This window comes from Peromyscus eremicus, chromosome 20, assembly GCF_949786415.1.
Source record: "Peromyscus eremicus chromosome 20, PerEre_H2_v1, whole genome shotgun sequence".
NCBI classification, from domain to species: Eukaryota; Metazoa; Chordata; class Mammalia; order Rodentia; family Cricetidae; genus Peromyscus; species Peromyscus eremicus.
Genome location: NC_081436.1, coordinates 41,650,358 through 41,670,395, shown reverse-complemented (window position 1 = coordinate 41,670,395; position 20,038 = coordinate 41,650,358). Strand labels below are relative to the sequence as shown.

The window sequence follows — 20,038 nt, the reverse complement described above, 5'->3', positions numbered from 1 at the left end:
GCATGGCATAACTAGATGCTGTAGGACTAGGCACAAACCCTAGATCAAGGCTGGACGAGTTTTCCTTATCATCTGCTCCTATCAGCTATTTGCTCATCATCCCAGTTCATGCCCTAATTTCAGATTTGTCAGACACCTTAAGAAGGCTCATCTGATTGCCTTTCTGCAGCGCTGCCATTAACGTCTTAGGTGAATGTGAGCTCATTTTCTTTTGTAAACCTAGAAAGAGCCTGTAATCCTTCTCTACAAGAAGAGCACTTTGGGTTTTAGATTACCCTGAATCTTGATGCCATAGTCTGGAATTTGTCTCATCTTATTTTGTCATGTGTGGTAAAGGAGGCTAGCTAGGCACCATCGTCTCACAGCTCATATTCTCATTAATATGTATTATTAAATTGCCCTTTTCCCATCTCTTTTCTAATTGAGCTTTATTAGTGCTTTAGCCTTGCAGGAGCTATTTAGAAATTTTTATTAAATATAAAGCTCGTCATTGAAGCACATCTTTGTTGTTGATAATAGTAGTTGATGGTGAATCAAGCATGGTCAAGTGACCAGTAGAAGACACTTCTTTCACTCTGTTACATAAGTGTGAATTGGGGACATTTTTGGGATTCTGCTTGAATTTTCATTTCTGCTTAGCTAATCAAAATCATAGCAATTAAGTCAGGCAGTGGTGGAGCACACCTTTAATCCCAGCACTCAGGATCACATGGGAGGCAGAGGCACGTGGATTTCTAAGTTTGAGGCCTGGTCTACAGAGCAAGTTCTAGGACAGCCAGGGCTACACAGAAAAACCCTGTCTCAGAAAGGGGGTGGGGGACAGAAACCCATAGCAATTAAGTGAAGTAATCATTTCTTCTCTGTGACAAAAGATGTCTTCCTGTGCATTGGTAGGTTTGGGGAGATTAAATAAGATCAAGAATTTTCTTTGTGGGGGCAAGATAAGTCCTTTAACATCTTTCTGTATTTCTTAACTTTTTAAAATTAAATTAATTTATTTTACATCCCGACCTCAGTTTCCCCTCCTTCCTCTCCTCCATTCCCTCCCCCAAGAGGGAGACCCTCTACCTGCCCCCCCCCATCCACTCCTGTTCTGTTCAGAAAGGGGCAGGCCTCCCACAAATATCAACAAGACATGGCATATCAAGTTGCAGTAGGACTAAGCTCCTCCCCTTGTATTAAGGCTGGGCAAGGTGACCCCGTATGAGGAATAGAGTCCCAAAAGCCAGTCAAAGCATTAGGGACAGCTCCTGCTCCCATTGTTAGGAGTCCCACAAGTAAACCAAGCGACACAACTGTCACATATATGTAAAGGGCCTAGGTCGGTCCAGAGATTGTGGAAGTGGCCAACCAATGACTTGTCCAGCCTTAGACCCCTGCCATGAGAATGAGCCTAGCCTTGACACTCCCTACCTGGAGTGCCAAGACCCAAAGGCTGGATGGCCTAGAGACCTACGATAGACTCAAACACGAATAAATGGGGAAAATAATGCCAACATAATGATGCCTAACAATATTTCTTAACTTTTTAAACTGAGTATTAAAAAGAGCAAGTTTAGATGCTCTATAAGCTATCTTCCAGCCCAGAAGTTATATATTCCACTAATATTAATAACAAATTGATAATTTTGGCTATTATTAGGTTATTACATTTGATCCTATTAAGATTAATTTGAAATATTTAAAGTACTACCTCCAATCTATCTGCCAGGTCCTGGCAATACAGTGAAAAGCCAGACATCTTTGAGAGAATTTCTGTTTCATTAGGAGAAAAAGATAAAAAGAAGAGCATGTGTATTGGCTGTCAGCACAGTGGTGAGCAGAGCAGGAGGAGCAGAGATGTGGTTAGGAAGCAGCTAGCATCTGAGTGAGGAAGTAGAAACAGGCTCTTCTCCCCCCAGGTGGAATAGAAATAGAAAGTAAGGGCCCAGAGGTGACTGCTTTTCCAGCTGACCAGAGTTTGATTCCCAGCACCCATGTGAGGTGGCTCCAGTGCCGGGGATGGGGTAGGATGGGCTGTCCAAAACCTCTAGCCTCTGTTTAGACAGCTGTACTCACATACCCATACCCACACAGAGATACATGTACATACACATAATTTAAAATAAATAAATAAATAAAATCTTAAAAAGGAAATAGTAACTAGGCGTCAAGACCTTTCTCCTTTTCCAGAATCAGATTCTGTGGACATCACTGGTAGGCCAAGAGCCGAATCTCAGTGACATTTAAGGTTCTCTAGTAGAGGCTAGGGTTTAACTAGTGGTAGAGCATATGCTTAGCATGCAACAGATTCACCCCCTGGACCAAAACAAAACCAGAGCTAATGGTGGTAGCCCCAGTGCTGTGGATGAGACCTGTTATTTCTGATTTTTATTTCCTCGTCTGTAATATGGAAGGTTAGGTCATCTCTGGTGAGTTCTGAGAAGATGGAGAGCTCGCTTGCTCCTGGCAACAGCTCCTTAAGTTTGCCATCAGCAGGTTTACAGGTTTACTCTTCAAGATCCAGGTGGGTGCATTGCCAGCCACCCTCCCTGTCTTTTGTCCGGTAATTGTCCCCAGTGGCCTAGGTAGTAAAAGCCAAAGTTGCTTATTATTTTCTCCTCACTAGAAAACTTGCCTTTTGGATGGGAATGCTAAACGGCAATGCTTGGCCTTAAAAGGCTTTTGCAGTCAGAAATTGCCGAGGGATGAATCGGGGGTGTGAGTAGTGAAAACATTTAAGACATCAAGCAAAATTTGTATTACTTCATAAAAAAGGAGATGGCTTTCCCAAGCCAAATCCTGGAAGGGTAGACCCAACCTCAATCCCCAGCTGTACTGCTGAAGTGGGAGAGACTGTTTAGAACCAAGGTACTGTCAGCCATTCCATAAAAACAAATAAAGTGAAAATCACGAAGGTATGGGCAATTCTCAGAAAGAAAAAGTGACTGGAAAGAAGGGCCCAGGGCTCTGATAGAGTGCTGTTGCTGCTGCTTCTGAGTGTTTGTTCTACAGGAGATGAAGATGTAATGAAGTTAATTAAGACAAATTCAAGAACAAGATAGAGGAGTAGGGATGTGATGGTGCAAACACAGCCAGATGTGATTGGGGCAGTGAGTCAAAATAGAATGTTCACAATCCGATACGTTGGCTACTTCCGCATGGCTGAAATTTTTATAACATAGGGAGAAGAGCATCCATTGAGAGTCCGGCTTTGAACAGAACATGCAGGACACTCACTCCTTGTTAGGCCAGGGAACTGTGGAAGGTCAAGGTTGAAGCCTTAATTCCTGTTGTTAATGTGGGAGTCGCTGTCACCACTGAGACTGAAAGTGGGTGACCACTGTTGCACGTAGGGAGGGGCCGAGCAGACGTCAGTGAAGGAAGAGCAGTGGTGCCCAGGTCTGGACCAGTAAGTTAATGGACACGGTGACAGGCTGGGTGCGGAAGTCAGGGGAAGCGTAGCCAGCAGGTGGAGAGTGAGGCCAGCACCTTCTCTGAGTAGTCTTGTCTCTTGGGAGAATCTTTTATCTCTGATACTGTCTTTTGAACTAAGTGAGATTTACAGTATCATGTCACCCTTCTGATACTCTGTCTCTAACTTAGATGAATTTGTTGTCTTCCTTAGGTCAAAGAAGAACGTCCAGAAAAAGTGCCAGACTTAAAATTACTAGTGGAGAAGAAATTTTTGGCTTTACAGGATAAGAATTCTGATGCTGACTTTAAGGACAATGAAAAGTTTGTGCAGTATAAGCAGCAGCTGAGGGAACTGAAGAAGCAATGTAAGTCGGCCGCTTGGCCTCGGCCTCTTGAAATGAAGGCGCTGACCTCTGAGCAGTCCTGCCGCACGGGCTCTGGAGTGTTGGTTCTCTGCTTGCTCCATCCTCTCCCGAGTGCCTTGTCTTGTTGCAGTTTTGTGTTTGTCTAATTTCAGTTCCATCGCCTGTCCATTTCTGAAAGCCTACAGTTCCCACAAAGTGTCTCACGGCTGGGGAGGGGAATTGGGAAACAGAATAAAACAGGAAACCATTGTATTCAGGAAACGAGGGTAATTCTTTCCAAATATGAACTGCTGTGCCAGGCTCTGAGGTATGTTTGTTCACGTGTGCTGCTGTGTAGCAGCATTGGTGAAGCTTCCTCAGCAGAGTCTTCTCAGATGGGATCAAAGGCCCTCTGACACTGTACCCTGGCTACTATTAATTCTATGTGACTTTTAAATTGGCTTCTATTTGAGATGACTGTTGTATGTAGAGTTTTTAACCATCATAATTTTGACTTGAAAATGAGAGTCAGGAAAATCATTCATCACACACACACACACAATCTTAGAGTGTGCCAGAAATAATACGTCTCCTTTGCCCAGTGGAGAACCAGTACTCCATTCTTTCCTGGTTTTCCACGTGGCCCTCAAAACGGTGTGAAGTGAGCTGCATCTTTTTTAGTCTTGGCATCTGTTTAGTTGTGTAGGATTTTTTGTTTTGGTGTTTGTTTGTTTTTGGATTGAGATTCATTTATTCCTTAAAGAATCGTATAGAAGAGCAGATAACTTTTCTCCTCTTTAACGTCCGTCTTCTTTCACGTTCATTTGTATACCGACAGCGCAGGGATGTTAAATGTGACATAAATTCCGTTTGTGCCCTTATATGTACTCAGTGTAGCGACTTGTGTTTTAAAGTAGGCCTTCTTCTAAATATGAGTGTTTTCTTTAAATTGCTGCTGAGATCTCAAAAATGACTGAGCAAGCTGCTTCAGTTTTGTCTATTTTACAAATAACTTAAGTTTCACAATTTAGAATGTTTTGCAATCCTGCTGAGACTCTTGCTGTTCTGTACATTTAAACAGTAAGTAAGCATTTTCCCTCTGTTGGTTCTTCATTGAATATTGTCACTGCCAAAATCTTTCTAGAGTAATTTTGTACTGTTCCCCCAAATGGAGAATGACCCCCCCCCCCCCCCGAAGAGAGATGATGGGACTTCCAGTTTTCATGTTTGTCGTAGTAGACACATATTTTTAAGTTCAGTGTACTTGGATCTGCAGATTATGACAGACATAACATCAAGTCAGAATCTCTTACTTTAACAGTATTTCATAATAAAAACTGAGGGGTAAATATAAATAACATCTTTCTTCCTTTGTTACTTACAAAGTTATTGTTCTATGAAAGAAATTATAATGACTTTTAGAATAGTATGGTCTTGGAGAAATTTTCTAATTAAGAGCGTGTAATGCAACAAAATCAGTATTGAAGTTGTTGTTATTATTTCTTTAATGTGTGGAGAGAGAAAGAGAGGAGAGAGAGAGAGAGAAGAAAGATGTGTTTCCCCAGGTCCAGCCATACACATCATCTGGATAGTTAAATCTAATGACAAAGTAAATTTATATTGAAAGGAACGCTTCCTTATGTAAGAGTTCCCCATGCATTGCAACACTGGGATGAACAGAACTTTCCCTTTAATTTCCCCTAAAATGTTACTTTTAAAGGTCTACATCTTGAAAGGCAGAGCAAACAAAATATCTTTTAAAGTGCTATGTAAGATGCATTTATGGTGCTTGCAAAGTGAAATTCTTAGCTTAATGTTTTGAGCACTGCCAGTTAAATTTGCACCATGTCTGATAGACTTTGTTTTTTAAATTCCACTCTGCTGTGAGAGTCTTGATGAGGACCAGGCTTCCACAATGATTGTGAGTCCAGATCCTAGGTACACTGTGACTTACTACATAGGCCAATGGATCTGTTTTGAGATTTGCTCTGGAGTTAAGGAGTTGAAATAATAATCTTTTATTTTTAAAGATTGAGAAGTAGAAGTGAGAGACAGACCCTTGCTTCTAGTTGCCTATTTTGATGAAGTAAAAACTGGCCGGGCGGTGGTGGTGCACGCCTTTAATCCCAGCACTCGGGAGGCAGAGCCAGGCGGATCTCTGTGAGTTCGAGGCTAGCCTGGGCTACCAAGTGAGTTCCAGGAGAGGCGCAAAGCTACACAGAGAAACCCTGTCTCGAAAAACCAAAAAAAAAAAACAAAAAAAACAAAAAAAAAAAAAAAAAAAACCTGAAGTGAGATCCAGGCAGAGTGGAGGAGCCTGTAATCCCAGCCTTCAGTAGGTAGAGGGGAGAGGATCACTGCAGTTTGAGGCTAGTCTGGACTACATCGTTAGTTCCAGCCAGCCAACGCTATATGGTGAGACTCTCTCTCTTAAAAGATAAAAACAACTAAGGAGTGTATGTAAAGGGTTGTTCTGACAATCATGATATTTTCTCCATGTTCATTATGTGAGGTATAATTTGCAAGGGATTTAATTTATCAGCTCCTAACTTAATCAAAGAAATGCCTGGTCGTTCTTGAATAGGGTTACTCAAGGTGGAGGAGGAAAGTGGTTGAGTCTGGTGGGCAGGACTAGGCGCACTCCACTGCAGTCACAGTTCACCTTGCTATAGCTAAGCAGCTGGTTCTCAGCCTTTGTGATCCCATGTCCCTTTAACATACTGAAAATACACTTGTGAGGTCCCAGACTTTAATTCATATGTGTGTGTCTCTTAGTAGTTATCCTATTGGAAATCAGAACTGAGAGTTCAAAGATAAGAATCTACTTTAAGAACTCTGCCCTTTACATGTTAGGTATAAACAACGTCTATGTGAAATGTAACTATTCCCCAAACAGAAGGAAAATTTACTGAGACAAGGTGGATTGTTTCTCATTTTTGCAGAGCTCACTTCTGGCCCACAAAGCAGCTGGACCCTCTTTCTTGCTTTTGCATTGCACTGTATAGCTTGTTCTGGTTGAAAAAAGTAAGGTCTCACACATTGTTGTAGCAGTTGCGTTTTCAGACCACCAGAAATTCCCATTTTGAAAGTACCAGATCTGGGCTGACTGTGGTACAAATTCAGCTGGCAAACTAGCAATAGTTTTTATACTGTAATTATTGGGGGGATTTTTCAATTGTTGGTATCAAAACAGGGATAGTGCTTAGTGATGTGAAAATAACATGAAAATCTGCTTTCAGTGTTTATAAATAGGTTGATTAGAACCCAGACATGCTCGCTTGTTTGTGTATAGTCTGTGGCAGCTTTCACAATGTCATTTCAGAATCCCTATTGCATCACAAACCACCGGCCCACTAAGCTTGTAATACATGCTATCTGGTTCTTTACAGAAAAAGTTTACTGATTCCTGATCTAAACTACATCCAGAAATAAGAAGAGTTTCTTGTTTCTTTTTAACTCTAGATTCCTTGCCCATCTACCCCGCCAAATACCATCCATTTATCTTAGTACGTTCAGAACACTGTAATGTAGAACACTTGTTCTACATTAATCCATGTAGTTGATAGTCTCAAATGAATACAAGTCGGGAACTTAGTACTTGGAAAAAGACAATATACAAACATAAAACAATGTGAGAACCATTAACATAATAAACCAAAAGCAAAGAAAGTGTCAGAAACACGTATTATGTGAGGAAAGTCAGAACATTTTGTCTGGCCTGCTCATATTGCCTGTCAGCGGTAGGCAATTGTTCTGTGGAACAGTCTATTCAGAAACTTCCTGAGGGTAAGTTTAGACTCAGCAGGAAAGAAGATACTGATGGGTTGCAGTGGGAAAGAGGAGGCAGTGCAAGTGCTAACGTTTACCATCCCAGAGTGTAAACCTGATGATCAGCTATTGTGTAAGGATAGCATTACTCCAAAGAGTAATGTTTTATTTGCATGTAATAATGTTGTAGTGATTATGTCTTGTAGATAAATTAAATATCCATCTGGCTTCTTTGAACACATCATTTTTATCCCTTGGATACCTGACAGCCAGTTGTGGTTACTTTCCTTGTTGTTGTGGTAAAAGCACCTGGCAGAAACAACCTCAGAGCAGAAGATTATGGTTCAGTTTCCGAGATTTCAGTCCATGTTCATGTGCTTGGAAATGATGATGACAGCAGTAGCATGTGGAGAAGGCTGTTCACTTCTTGGCTGATAGGGAAGGGTGCATGGCAGGACAAGACCAGGGCCAGGGACAAGATAGACCCCATATCTGTCCCTGGTGACCCTACTTCTTAAGGTTTCCAGAACCTCACAAAGATGGGGACATTAGTGTTCAATACCCAAGCCTCTTGGGGAAATTTCATACTTAATCCATAATACTTATGTGTTAGAGAAAATAATGTCTACCCAGTTTATTTCTTAGGGTTGTCACCTAATTATGTGAGGTACTGGTTCCTTACAAACTCTCAAACTTGCTTACATTTATTATTGAAAGATCCTAGTTTATAGCATATTAGAAAGAATATGATCTTACTAGCCAGAAAAAGCTACATCCCAGCCTGACAAATTAACTTTTATATGGGTCCTTTTTGTTGGCCTGTTAAGATACCTATGTATTCTACATTCATCTGAGGTTTGTCCCCTTCCTTTTACTATGATAAAAGTCATGGTCAGGCTCTGTATTGTACCCAGTACATGAACTTCTTAGCACTTGTGAATTAGTGAATGTCAGCCACCATTGTTTGAATGCCTGCCTGTGCACAAGTACTATATATACATTGCTATTTATTTCTAATCACTCTTCAAGATGATTGGAGAGAGGTAATATACCTTGCTTTTGATCCATAGTGTTGAAGTTCAGGTACCATTTCAGTGACACCAAAGCCTGGTTTATATTTCTTTTTGTTTTTGTTTATCTCAAGTTATCCTGACTCTTGAAAAAGACTTTTTTTTCCTCTTACCTACTTCACCCATTTTTTGAGAGATGGACTTGTATGACTGTCAAGTAGTAATTCATCTGGGTCACCAGGTCATAGAACTGAACTGATGTACTCTAATGACCCTGAGGGGAGTCTGTTTGTCTAGCTGAGAGGAAACTGTTCCTAGCTGTGGCATTTAGAAAGCAGGGAGCTGAGATGCAACAGACATTGAATGTTCTTCTTGTCTCAAGCCCATGGTCTTGACAGCACATTTAACACATAGTGCCTAAGATTGACATTTTCCTTGTAAGTAGTTGCTGTGTTTTGGCAGAGGAATGGAATATTCATTACATCACACGTTTACAGCAAGTTCTCTGAAATTTATTTCAAACATAACAAACAGTAAACTGGCACATGCATCATCATTTCAGTCTTTACAGTATCCACATGGGGGAAAGGAATGAACAAATACTGCAGATTCTGTTTTTAGCAGACCTAACGCCATATAATAAGAATCACAGAGGTGACACATTTACCCAGTGTTTCAGTCAGGCCACAAAGCTAGCAGATACATTCACAAGGAAAAGAGAAGTTATAGAATGAGAGATGGCTATAATTAAATTAGTAAAGGAAGGCTCCCTTGTCAAGGTACAAATGAGTCAGCAGCAAGTTGGAACAACTGAACTGTGGGTGTTTCTCTGGTTGTGACTTTTATGAGGGTGCTGTTATTCATGCTAAGAGGCAGCTGGACTCTACGAAGACCAAAGCCTCAGTGCTCTGGAGCTGACAGATGTTATACTTAAGAAAAGAGTTATATTGTCAAGTTGTATTTCCAGAAATTAGAAATATTTTAGTTTTGTAATCTATATATAATCGGAATGTCAGACACATTATTATTTCTAGTACATCATGGGTTTTTTTTAAAGACATGCATATATTTGTGTTTCAGAAAGATTTTTAAAGAGAAGCTGACAGCTCAGTGTTACAGTGTTTGCATATAGCAAGCAGGCAAGATTTAGTTAATCGTTCTGAAACTTTAAAATAAAATGTGTCAAGTTAATGATTGCTATTTGGTTTTGAAAAGCACCTGTAATTGAGTATTATCTATGCATATGGTAGCAGTTACATGAGTCAGGGCAGAGGGCAGACATGGCTGCAGCTGACCCATGTGCTGTACAGAGCTCTTGACGGCATGTATTGCTAGTAGACAACATTTGAAGTCAAGCCAACTGGTATAATCTTGCACATTCAGAACAGTAGTGACTTGCTACATTTAATTTCAGTTTAAATGTTTAGAAGCATCCGTTCATGTGATCCAGTGAAGATATGATATTGGGAGTAGAAAGCCGCTGTGTCCCCTCTGGCCACTCAGTTTCTATCTCTGGATCTCATACACTCACTTCTTGAAGGCTTCTTTCTTCAAGATGATGGAGTGTGGCATGCTCAGTTGTCAACATACACACCGCCTCTATACTACCATCCGAATGTATTTTCTTAGGAAGTTCTGTATCTGAGGATCTTCCTTAGGTAGATGTTCAGAAAGAGTGGAACAAAAGTGATTCAGTGCCATGCTATCCCTTACAATACTATTCATAATTAATATATAAATAATAATATGAATGATTGCCAGTAGAAGGTTAGTTAAATCAAATATGCTACACTAATAATGCAGAATATTGACTTTTAAAAATAACCTTAGGAATTCAGTGCTTATGCTACTAAGAGTTTTTAGAAGTGTAGGATACAAAGTTTAATATTAGCTCCAGGCCTGCTAGCTCATGCCTGTATGCCCATACTTGGAAGATGGAGGCAGGAAGTTTAAACCACCTTGGGCTACATAATGGTTCCAGGCTAGCATATATCATATGTAGCCTGAGACCTGCCTCAAAAGAAACAAACAAACAAATAAACAAACAAATAAATAAATAAAAGTTATTTAGTATGATTACATGTAAAGTAGACTCTATGTGGGTGTAGTGGCACATGCCTGTAATCCCAGTACTCTGGAATCTGAGAATAGAGATTGATACAGGGTTGAAACCAGCTTGAGCTAGATAATGATACCTGTCTCAGAAAACAAAAACTCAAGTAAACTTCATCAAATTTTAAAACATTCAACTCATTAAAAGACAGAGAAACTATTTAAGAAATGAGTAAGCAAATTACAAATTGGTAACAGAATATTGACAAACATGTATCTTGCAAAAGCTAAAGGATATCCAGGCTGTATGAGGAGCAATAGCATAATAGAAAGAAAGACTTCAATGCAGAATCCAGGAGAGACTTGAAGACTTCAAAAAGGAATGCACAGAAATAACCAATTAGCATGTGCAAAAGATTCCTGCAAACCCGCCTTCACAAATAAGCACTGCTGGGTGACCTCGTGATCTACCCTACCTCCATCCTCATTCCAAAAAGTGTGTATGCACTTGTACTGCACCTTCTAAATGAGTCTGTATTATGCCAATAAAAAACCAAAATCCTTCTATCACGAAACACTGCTACAAGCTAGGAGCAAGAACACTGCTTGGGAGGATGTTTTTAGAAAAGATGACTAAAGTCTGGGGCTATAGCTTAGGACTGGGGTGTATGGCCAGCTTGTGCAGGCCCTGAGAGCTGTCTTCTGCCGCTGCAGAGGGCGGAGGGACACAAGTATAAAGTAAAACAAAAGGCATGTTTCTTTCCCAAGATTTCAAAGGCATTCGAAGAAGCAAGGTATCCTCTTCATGCTGGCCAGCTAACTCATCTGAGCATGCTCCTACTGTGCTCGCCTATCACCAAGTCGGAATTCATCTGTTGTTGCTTTCTTTGTCAATGTTTGTCATGTTATTCTGGAAGTAGCATAAAGCATAAAATGGCTCTTGTAAACCAGCATTAACATTTTATGTATGTTGAAAGCAGGAATGCAGTGTTTGCAACTTCTTTAGAAGGCATGTTTTATCTTAAAAACAACGTGTAACTTAACAGCAATGTGAAGGAGTAATTGGACCTATAGTCCTGTTTAATGGGTAAGATTCTGCAAAGTCAAGTTTCTTGTACAGTTCTGTCACCTCCCAGAATTCTTTTTGTCCCATTATAATTGACACCTCCCAACATCTCCAGCCACTGGCAACTACTGTTGATTTTAACTCTTTCACAATGATGTACAAACGGAACAATACAGTCTGCAGCCCTTTGAGTGACTTATTTCATTTACTAGAATGTGTAGAAGTCTGCCGTTGGTGCTGTTGACATCAGCAGCTTCTTGGTGATTTCTGAGTAGTCATCTACCATATGGGTAGTGCATTTATCCATTCACTCATTGAAGAGCATTTCTGTGGCTATTGCTTTGGCTTTTGTGAGCAAAGCTGCTCTAAGCATCCACCTACATGCTTTGATGTGAGTGTAGGTTTGCATTTCCCTGGGGTAGGTACCTAGGCATGGCATTGATGACTTGTATGTTAAATATATGATGTTTTGCTTACAAGAAACTGGTTAAATGTTTTCTAGATTGTGCGCAAGAGAGTTCTGGTTGCTACACACCCCCACCAGCACAAGAGTTAGTTTGGCTCTATTTTAAATTTAGTCATTCTAACTAGTACGTGGTGGTATCTTATAGTTTTAATTTACCTTTTTTATTTTATTTTATTTTTTTGGTATTTCTGTTTTTATGTAATGTTCATATTTCTCTAGTCATCTATTACATTTACTCTTAATTTATTCCACGAACACCAGCAAAAGTCAGGCATTGTGGTCTGTACCTTAGCAATGGGAAGTGGAGGCAGAAAGATCAGAAATTCAGGATCATTCTCATCTACTTAGCAAGTTTGAGGCCAGCAAGGGCTACATGAGATCCTATCTCAATATATATATGCACAATAACCCCCAAATACCAACAATGTTAGTGCTACCTGGAAATGTTAAGTATGAACTGCCATGTTCTACTGCAGACCAACTGAGTCTAAACTTAGAATTTAATTTCACTTTAATTTTTCCTGTATTATGAATTTGAGAACCATTGTCTGCAGTAGAGATGCTCACCCCTTACTAGACATCAGGAGCAACTGTGGACATTAAACAAAAACAAACAACAAAAATCCAGGCCTCATTCCCGAGGAGGGAGGTTTAGCTGGTGTTTAGTAGGCCTGTAGACATTAGTTAAGTTCCCCAGGTGATGTTAATGTACAGTCAGGCTAAAAATAACCAACCCACTACAGCTTGCTTGAACATCGATCCAAATCTGACACCAGTTCCAGATCTCATGTACTTATTATCCCAAACTGAAGATTCATCTGTGAATATCTTAGTGTAGTTAGAAGCACATACTGCTTGCTCAGCTGTCACCTCATGAACTACTGTGTACTTGGTGTCTTGGATTTAATTATAAACTCTTTGTCTCAGTCTGTAGTCCTGCCTGCCTTGAACTTGATTGTCTTCCTGCCTAAGCCTCCTGGGTGCACACCTGGCTATATTCTTATATCTTATAAAAAATACATTACTTTTTTGCTGCATATTGCACTTAGCATTCATTCATTGTTCTTGGCAGCATTTCCTTCATAGGGAACCAGAGACTGAGTGCTTAATAGTATTATTAAATGAATAAATAAAAAAGTCTCTGTGATCACAGAACTTACATTCTGGTCTTTGGCATTTAGTTAACTCGACTCATCTGATAGTATTTTGTTGACGATATAGTACTTTTCTTTGTAATTCTTAAGCATGTGTGTTTATTTGCATACATTATTTGTATTGAGGTGTGTGTGCACACTTGTGTTTGGATGCACTCATGGAGGCCAGAGTAGAGCTTGGTGTCCTCATTTATCACGCTCTGCCCTGTTCTTTTGAGGCAGAGTTTCTCATTGAACGTGGAGCTCCTAATTTTTCAGCTAGACTGGTGTCCAGGAAGTCTCAGTGATCTTCCTGTCACTACTCTCTCGATTTTCGGTTTGCAGATCTGCGTGGGTCCACACCTGGCTTCTGATGGGTGCTGGGATCCAGGTTCCATTCTTCCTGCTTGTGCAGTAAGCACTTACACTGAGCCATTTCTCCAGCTCCTTTTAGAGTCTCAAGGAATGTATTTCTGTATTTGTTGTGCTCAAGTCCTGCTTTTCAGAATTATCTGTTTTGACATTTGTTGGAATTTATATTTGTCATTTTTAGATAATTATTTCAACTCATTTCATAATTTATGTGTTAGTAACATGGCTAAAGCTAGCAACCACCAGAAAATTTGAAATGAGAAAATAAGTTGAGATTGTGTCCAACCAAGTAGTAGTTTATATTTTTTTATTAACTCAGTGGAATTTTACTCTTGGAAAGTATGAGTCTATGGTAATAACACTAATAAGAATGATACTAACTCCCCCACAGAGTTGTGGAAGGATTAAATAAGATACTGTGTGTGAAAGGGTTTATAAACTATAACAGACTCCCAAAATATTAGTTTCCTGGTCCATTTACTTTGATGATTTTTATTTATATCTAAATGTTAGAAAGGTAAACATTTTAAGAGGTTTTATCAATGGTATGAATTCGTAAATGTAAAGAAACAAACTCAGAGTGGGTTAGTCATTTTGCCAAATTGCTAAAAGATTTTAATGAAGGGTAAAATGTTGCTAGACTATAAAGTAGTAAGGAATGCTCCGTAATTGGCAAGATGTGAACAAAATCGTTGATAAGGGAAGAGAACAAATTTTGATATTGGTCTTGGCAGCATTTCCTTCATAGGGAAGCAGAGACTGAGTGCTTAATAGTATTATTAAATGAGCATGGAGAACCATACCTATAATCCCAGTATGTGGGAGGCTGAGGCAGGAGGATCTCCATGAGCTCAAGGCCAACTGAAATACATAATGTAGTGAGTTCCAGATCAGCCTGGGCTACAGATTGAAAGCCTGCCTTTTAAAAGAAAAGGACAAAAAAAGAATAGTCTTACTCATATAGTGAGCCAGCCTGTGCTTGGGATGAAAATGTACTCATTATAAACAAATATTGTAGAGCTGTATCACTATTGTGTGCCATATGAGCCTTCAGTATATTAGGGATTCTTTGGTAGGTACACATTAGATTGAACTGGAGAACATGAACATGGAATCTACTGTCAGAGCTTGATTATTTAGTGACCTTCATTTGAAAGAAAAGATGGCATGATAAAATACTTTTGTACACACAAGTGTGTGTGTGTGTGTGTGTGTGTGTGTGTGTGTGTGTGTGTGTCCATCATGACAGCTTCGTTTTGTTTGGTTCTGGGGATCAGGCCAAGGACTTAGTTTTTGCTGAACAAGTACTGTATCGCACTGAGCTATGTCTCCAGCCCATATCTCCTGTTAATCTACTTCCCAGGCTTTTCCCCCCAGGGATCCTGCATAGTGAGGCAGGGAAAGAGAAGGGAAAGAGGCAGATTGGCTTCCTGGAAAAGTGGCTCTTGCTGAGAATCCATTTACATGGCCTCCTCAGTCAACCTAGCACACCTTGTGACACATGCAGCCCACACTGCTTCCTCTTTTAGGAGAGATTGTGAGCTGATAAAAGGTTTGTAGAAGAATTAAGTCATGGTACATATTTCCCTTGGCTCTCACACCCCACATGCATGGCTTCTTTGTGAATAGACAACTACTGTGTATAGCATTGGGCCAGGCTTGAGATACAGGAACAAGTAATTGATTCCTCTCATGGGAGAGCAAGGAGGTTGTTCAGATGAGAGCTGGGAATCCTAGAGCATGACATGAAGATCTGGAGAAGCAAAGCTGGGTGTAGCAGCACATGCTTCTGATCCTGGCCCTCGGGAAGTGATAGCAGAAGGAGCGGGACTTGGAGGCTGGCCTCAACTACACAGCAAGTTTCTCAAACAAAATTTTTAAAAAAATCCAGAAAATGTATTTAAAATCTGAGGGATTGGATAGATGAAAGGTTTTTAATAGAGCTTTCCAAGATTAAATATCACTAGGTTATTTTACATAAATAAAACAAGAATTTTTTAGGTTCATATAAATGCATCAGTTTTCTCTTGTGCGCAGTTCCTTCCCTCATCTTTAATGTGCAGTGTATATTTGGTTGAAATATCACATAAGTGAGAGCAGACTATCCCCCTTGATATTCTGCACCCCAAGGAATTGCCATGGAACTAGGTCTTAATATTTACTTGAGGAATGAAGACCTAGAGAGGATTATGTGTATTTGTGAGTTCAGGGATGTTCTCCCCGCCTCTCCCCTCCATGGCAAATGTTTCTACACATACTAGTCCTAAGCATGAGAAGATAAGACAAGACCTCGTGTCCCTTTTCACCAAGGTTACCTTGGCAGATCTGGGCAGCTGCCGTCTTTCTGCAGTGTGTGGCTGCCAATTGGCTGGAGATGCCAGACTTTCTGGCAAACTTCCTCACCCAATTTGACCACTGAGTCCTTCTTAATGGAAGGTTCTTCCTCCTTTTCTTAGGTAACACTAAACTTTGACTTAATTTCAATTGCATAAAGTAGGAAACTTATAACTTAGGCTCAAGAACTTTCCATTCCTTCCTTCAGCATCAGCCTTGATTAACAGTGTCTACTATTTCTACTATTTATGTTGAGGCATTGATCCTGTCTCTCCCTCAAAACATCAAACAGTTGATGTGATTCTTACAGTTGGTAGTATTGCAGTTAAACTATAGCAGGTTATTTACATATATTTTCCTTTTGCTTTAAAACAGTTTTATTTTTATATTCACCAAAAGTGTCTTGTCACAGATACATAAAGGGACCGGAGAGATGGCTCAGCAGTTAAGAGTGCTGGTGGACTTCAGTTATGTTTCCAGCACCCACCTGGGGCAGTTCATAACTGCCTATAACTCCAGCTCCATGGAATCTAACACCCTCTTCTGGCCTCCATGGGCATTGATATTCATACACACACACACACACACACACACACACACACACACACAGTAACAACAACAACAAAAAAAAACTGAAATACAAAATACATCTTTAAAGAAGTCACCAGCCACTTAATAAACTGTGCTATCTAGTTCTGTTCCTGGAAACTTCTCCCAAGGCTCTCTCCTGTTCTTCCTGTTCCTTCTTCTACTAGCCATATATACTCTAAGCTCCAGCTTGCTGTCTTGAAGTCTACCAGGATGATTGATGATTGCACAGTGTAGATCTGATGGTGCTTGTACTTGTGAAACTGTCAGAAATTGAATAATGTTCTTTGGGTGGCTCCCATCGGCCCTCTGGAATAGTAAAGGCATCTGACTCCTTTCCCACTTTCTCCTCTTTAGTCCTTCATCCCAGATACTCCTAATCCCTAGAAAGTACTCAGTTCTCTTTCACTCTAGACTTGCTCATCTCTTCATGGTACATTCCACCCCTTCTCTTTCTTCTTTTGCTTATAGGAAGCCAACCCTTCTGTCTTTCCACAGATACCATGGACTTACTGTAGTCTCTCCTAAAGCTGAGGAAATAAATGCGCATTTGTAATGTGAGACCCTTGAGGAAGGAAGTCTCAATCTGGAGAGAACTGTCTGACAACAAGATTAGGAAAACAGGGGCTAGAAGAGGAAAGAGAGGTAGACTTACTATAGCTTTGAAATATGCTAATTGTTTGTTTTAAACTGTGGAGAATGGAACCTAATATTAAAATACCCAACTCAATATTTGAGTGATCAGAATTCTGTCCTCTGGCTATATCAGCAAGCCATTCTGTGCCCTCTGCTTTCGGTTGCAGTGTGTCCCAGTAGACACAGGAACTGCAATACACCATTTTCTCATCTTGCCTGACTCATTGGATGCAAATAGCAAGGTCCCCCGTGACCCAGTCTGTAAAAATAGAAAATGCATTATTATATTTTGAGCACAAGCTTTGAGAGGTAGTGAGCTATTCTTTGGCCACTGACCTGGTTATAGCATAGTCTGGGGACTGGGCACCATATCAGGAGGGGGAGAGAGGATGTCTTACAGAAACAGATGATTGAGAGTTGAGTATTCAAGTTATAGATTATCAGCATCATCCCTGTAGTTACTAAGGTCAATAAAAGGCTGCATCTGAAGGTTAAAATTAACCTAATTCCATGACAATTTAAGATAGTTATAGCCAACTATTTAGATCCAAAGGTGTACCAAGGCTATAATATATTGTGTGGTAAATATACTTTTGGGGATCAATGCTAATGTGATAGTTCTAGAACAAATACTTTATATACTGATACTTCTCTGTAGTACTCTGTAGGAAAATTCAAAGAACAGTCACAGCTTTGAGAAAATTATTCACTTAACAAAATATTTTATCATATAATGACATTTGAATCAGTGTATCTGTGTGCATGCATGTGTGTGCATGTGTCTATGTGTATGATCTGTGAACAGAAATAGAAGAAAAGGCATGAGGAGCAAGTAATCCACTTAAATGACATTTTGAGTATATGAGAGAAATGATTACAAGGGTAAGTTGGACTGACTAATAGTCAATTTTTTCCTTAAGTAAGCCAATTTAATTAAATAATGGAGAGTGTTGAGCTTTTCATTAGCTGAGTCATCTGGTTGAGTTTGAGCTTGAAGAAGGTGACCCTGGTGTGGCACATAGTATAGACCGGAATGGAGAGTTCTCACAACGGTCCATTGAAATGCTCAGGAGATCCTGAACTACTGGAGACTAACTGGAAAGGAGAGAATAAATACAAGGAGTGTTGTGCTGGTGAAACACTGGCTGAAGAGAGTATTAGACCTCAGAAAATAAGGCGTTAAAGGTGGTTCTAAGGTCCTAGCTTAGTCAATTGGGAAAATGATGATATTAAAAATTACACAGGAGGGTTTGGAGGAAGGGAAGTGATGGGTAAATGATGTGATTATAATTTAAAAAAAATTTTTTTTTTTTTGGTTTTTCGAGACAGGGTTTCTCTGTGTAGCTTTGCGCCTTTCCTGGATCTCTCTGTAGACCAGGCTGGCCTCGAACTCACAAAGATCCACCTGCCTCTGCCTCCCAAGTGCTGGGATTAAAGGCGTGCGCCACCACCGCCCGGCTAAAAAAAAATTTTTTAAGAGATACTCTTAATCCCCCCCCCAAACAAATAAATTTAGAGAAGAACAAAATAAAAGCAGTTAGGATGGCTAGTTGTAGTGACACATGCCTACAATCCCAGCACTTGGGAGGCTGAGGCAGGAAGATCTCAAGTTCAAGCCTGGCTTTGGTTGCATAGCAAATTGTAGGTCTTCAGTCTGCCACAACAGCTCATGTTTATTGGTTCCTTTAAAAACTCCTGCAATATCTATTTGTAACTGCTGAAATAGCGTGGCCATGTGTTTGTTTTTCATCCTGTCCTTGGTATGCTACCCCTGAAGAGCGAGGGCATTTGAAGGACTCTTTCTCTAAACTCATCTGTGTAGTCTGCAACTTGGATATTTATTCAGACAGCAAAGCAGCTGGAAGAAAGACTATGACACAAGTAGAATTCAGCTACAGTTGCTTCATGTATACAGCATTTGTTGACTATTCTCTCTCATACCTGACCACAGACCAAGTATTTAGTAAAATTAAAATTAAATGTTAGCATATTCCCTGTTTTCAAGATATTTGTATCCTTCCAGGATAGGCAAAGTTTCTATCCAGCAACTGCCCACTAATGCTTTAATAGAAGATAGGGCATGATGAATTTGCTATAGTCCTTTAAACAGAACAACGAAGATAATTATTGTAACTGTAAGTGAACACAAACAATAAATGCCGAGAAATGAGAATGTAATGTTGCTGAGCTAGAACAGAAGGGGGCAAATGCTGGAGTCTTATTGTATGTGACTCATGTAATTACTGCCTGAGAAAGGAGCCATCTCTGAAAGCAGAGTGATGGCTTCATAGAGAAAATGAGTTTTGAGTAAGACTGAGAAGAACTAGAGTTTGAATAAGTGGAGAGGTAAGAATCCTGCTCAGTTTAGAATGGAGTCATGTTTTCTCAAGAAGGTCATTATTTCATTAAAGATAGGCTTTCGAGTGGCACCTAGTAAAGAGCCTGAGATAATACAACTGCAGCAAGTCTGCAGCAACACAGTCTAGGAGCATGCTTAGCAAATGGTCTCCTTCAGTGGTGCCTGCACTTCTTTTCTGGCCTCCGATAGCTGTGCCTGTTGGAGAATTTAGAGAGTGTTCCTTGTACAAATGAAGGGCCCATCCCATCGTCAGTGAGCACTACTCATTTTACCCATGTATTGATTGGGGAAAAGTAGAACTAATGTGTTCCCTACTGACATGGAAATCCAGGATGAACGAAAGTAGTCAGGAAACCCCCATTGAGTAATGGCAGCTGGTACTTTCTACAAGAAGATCTAGATCTAGGTAAGGTCTAAACTGGTAGAAATAATTGGGGAATTTCCTTTTCTAAATTTGAAAGATAAATTTGCTTTATAAACTTTCTTTTCGAACTGGTCCTTACTGAATAATTTC

General features: G+C 40.0%; 1 protein-coding gene across 1 annotated transcript in view; it reads left to right on the top strand.

Moving 5' to 3' along the window:
• The window catches only part of Nsmce2 (NSE2 (MMS21) homolog, SMC5-SMC6 complex SUMO ligase), a 229,653-nt gene that overhangs the window by 77,840 nt on the left and 131,775 nt on the right, over window positions 1-20,038 (top strand). Inside the window, exon 4 of the mRNA XM_059247959.1 lies at window positions 3,608-3,761. Coding sequence (XP_059103942.1) covers window positions 3,608-3,761 — 154 coding nt within the window. The remainder of the gene's footprint in view (window positions 1-3,607; window positions 3,762-20,038) is intronic.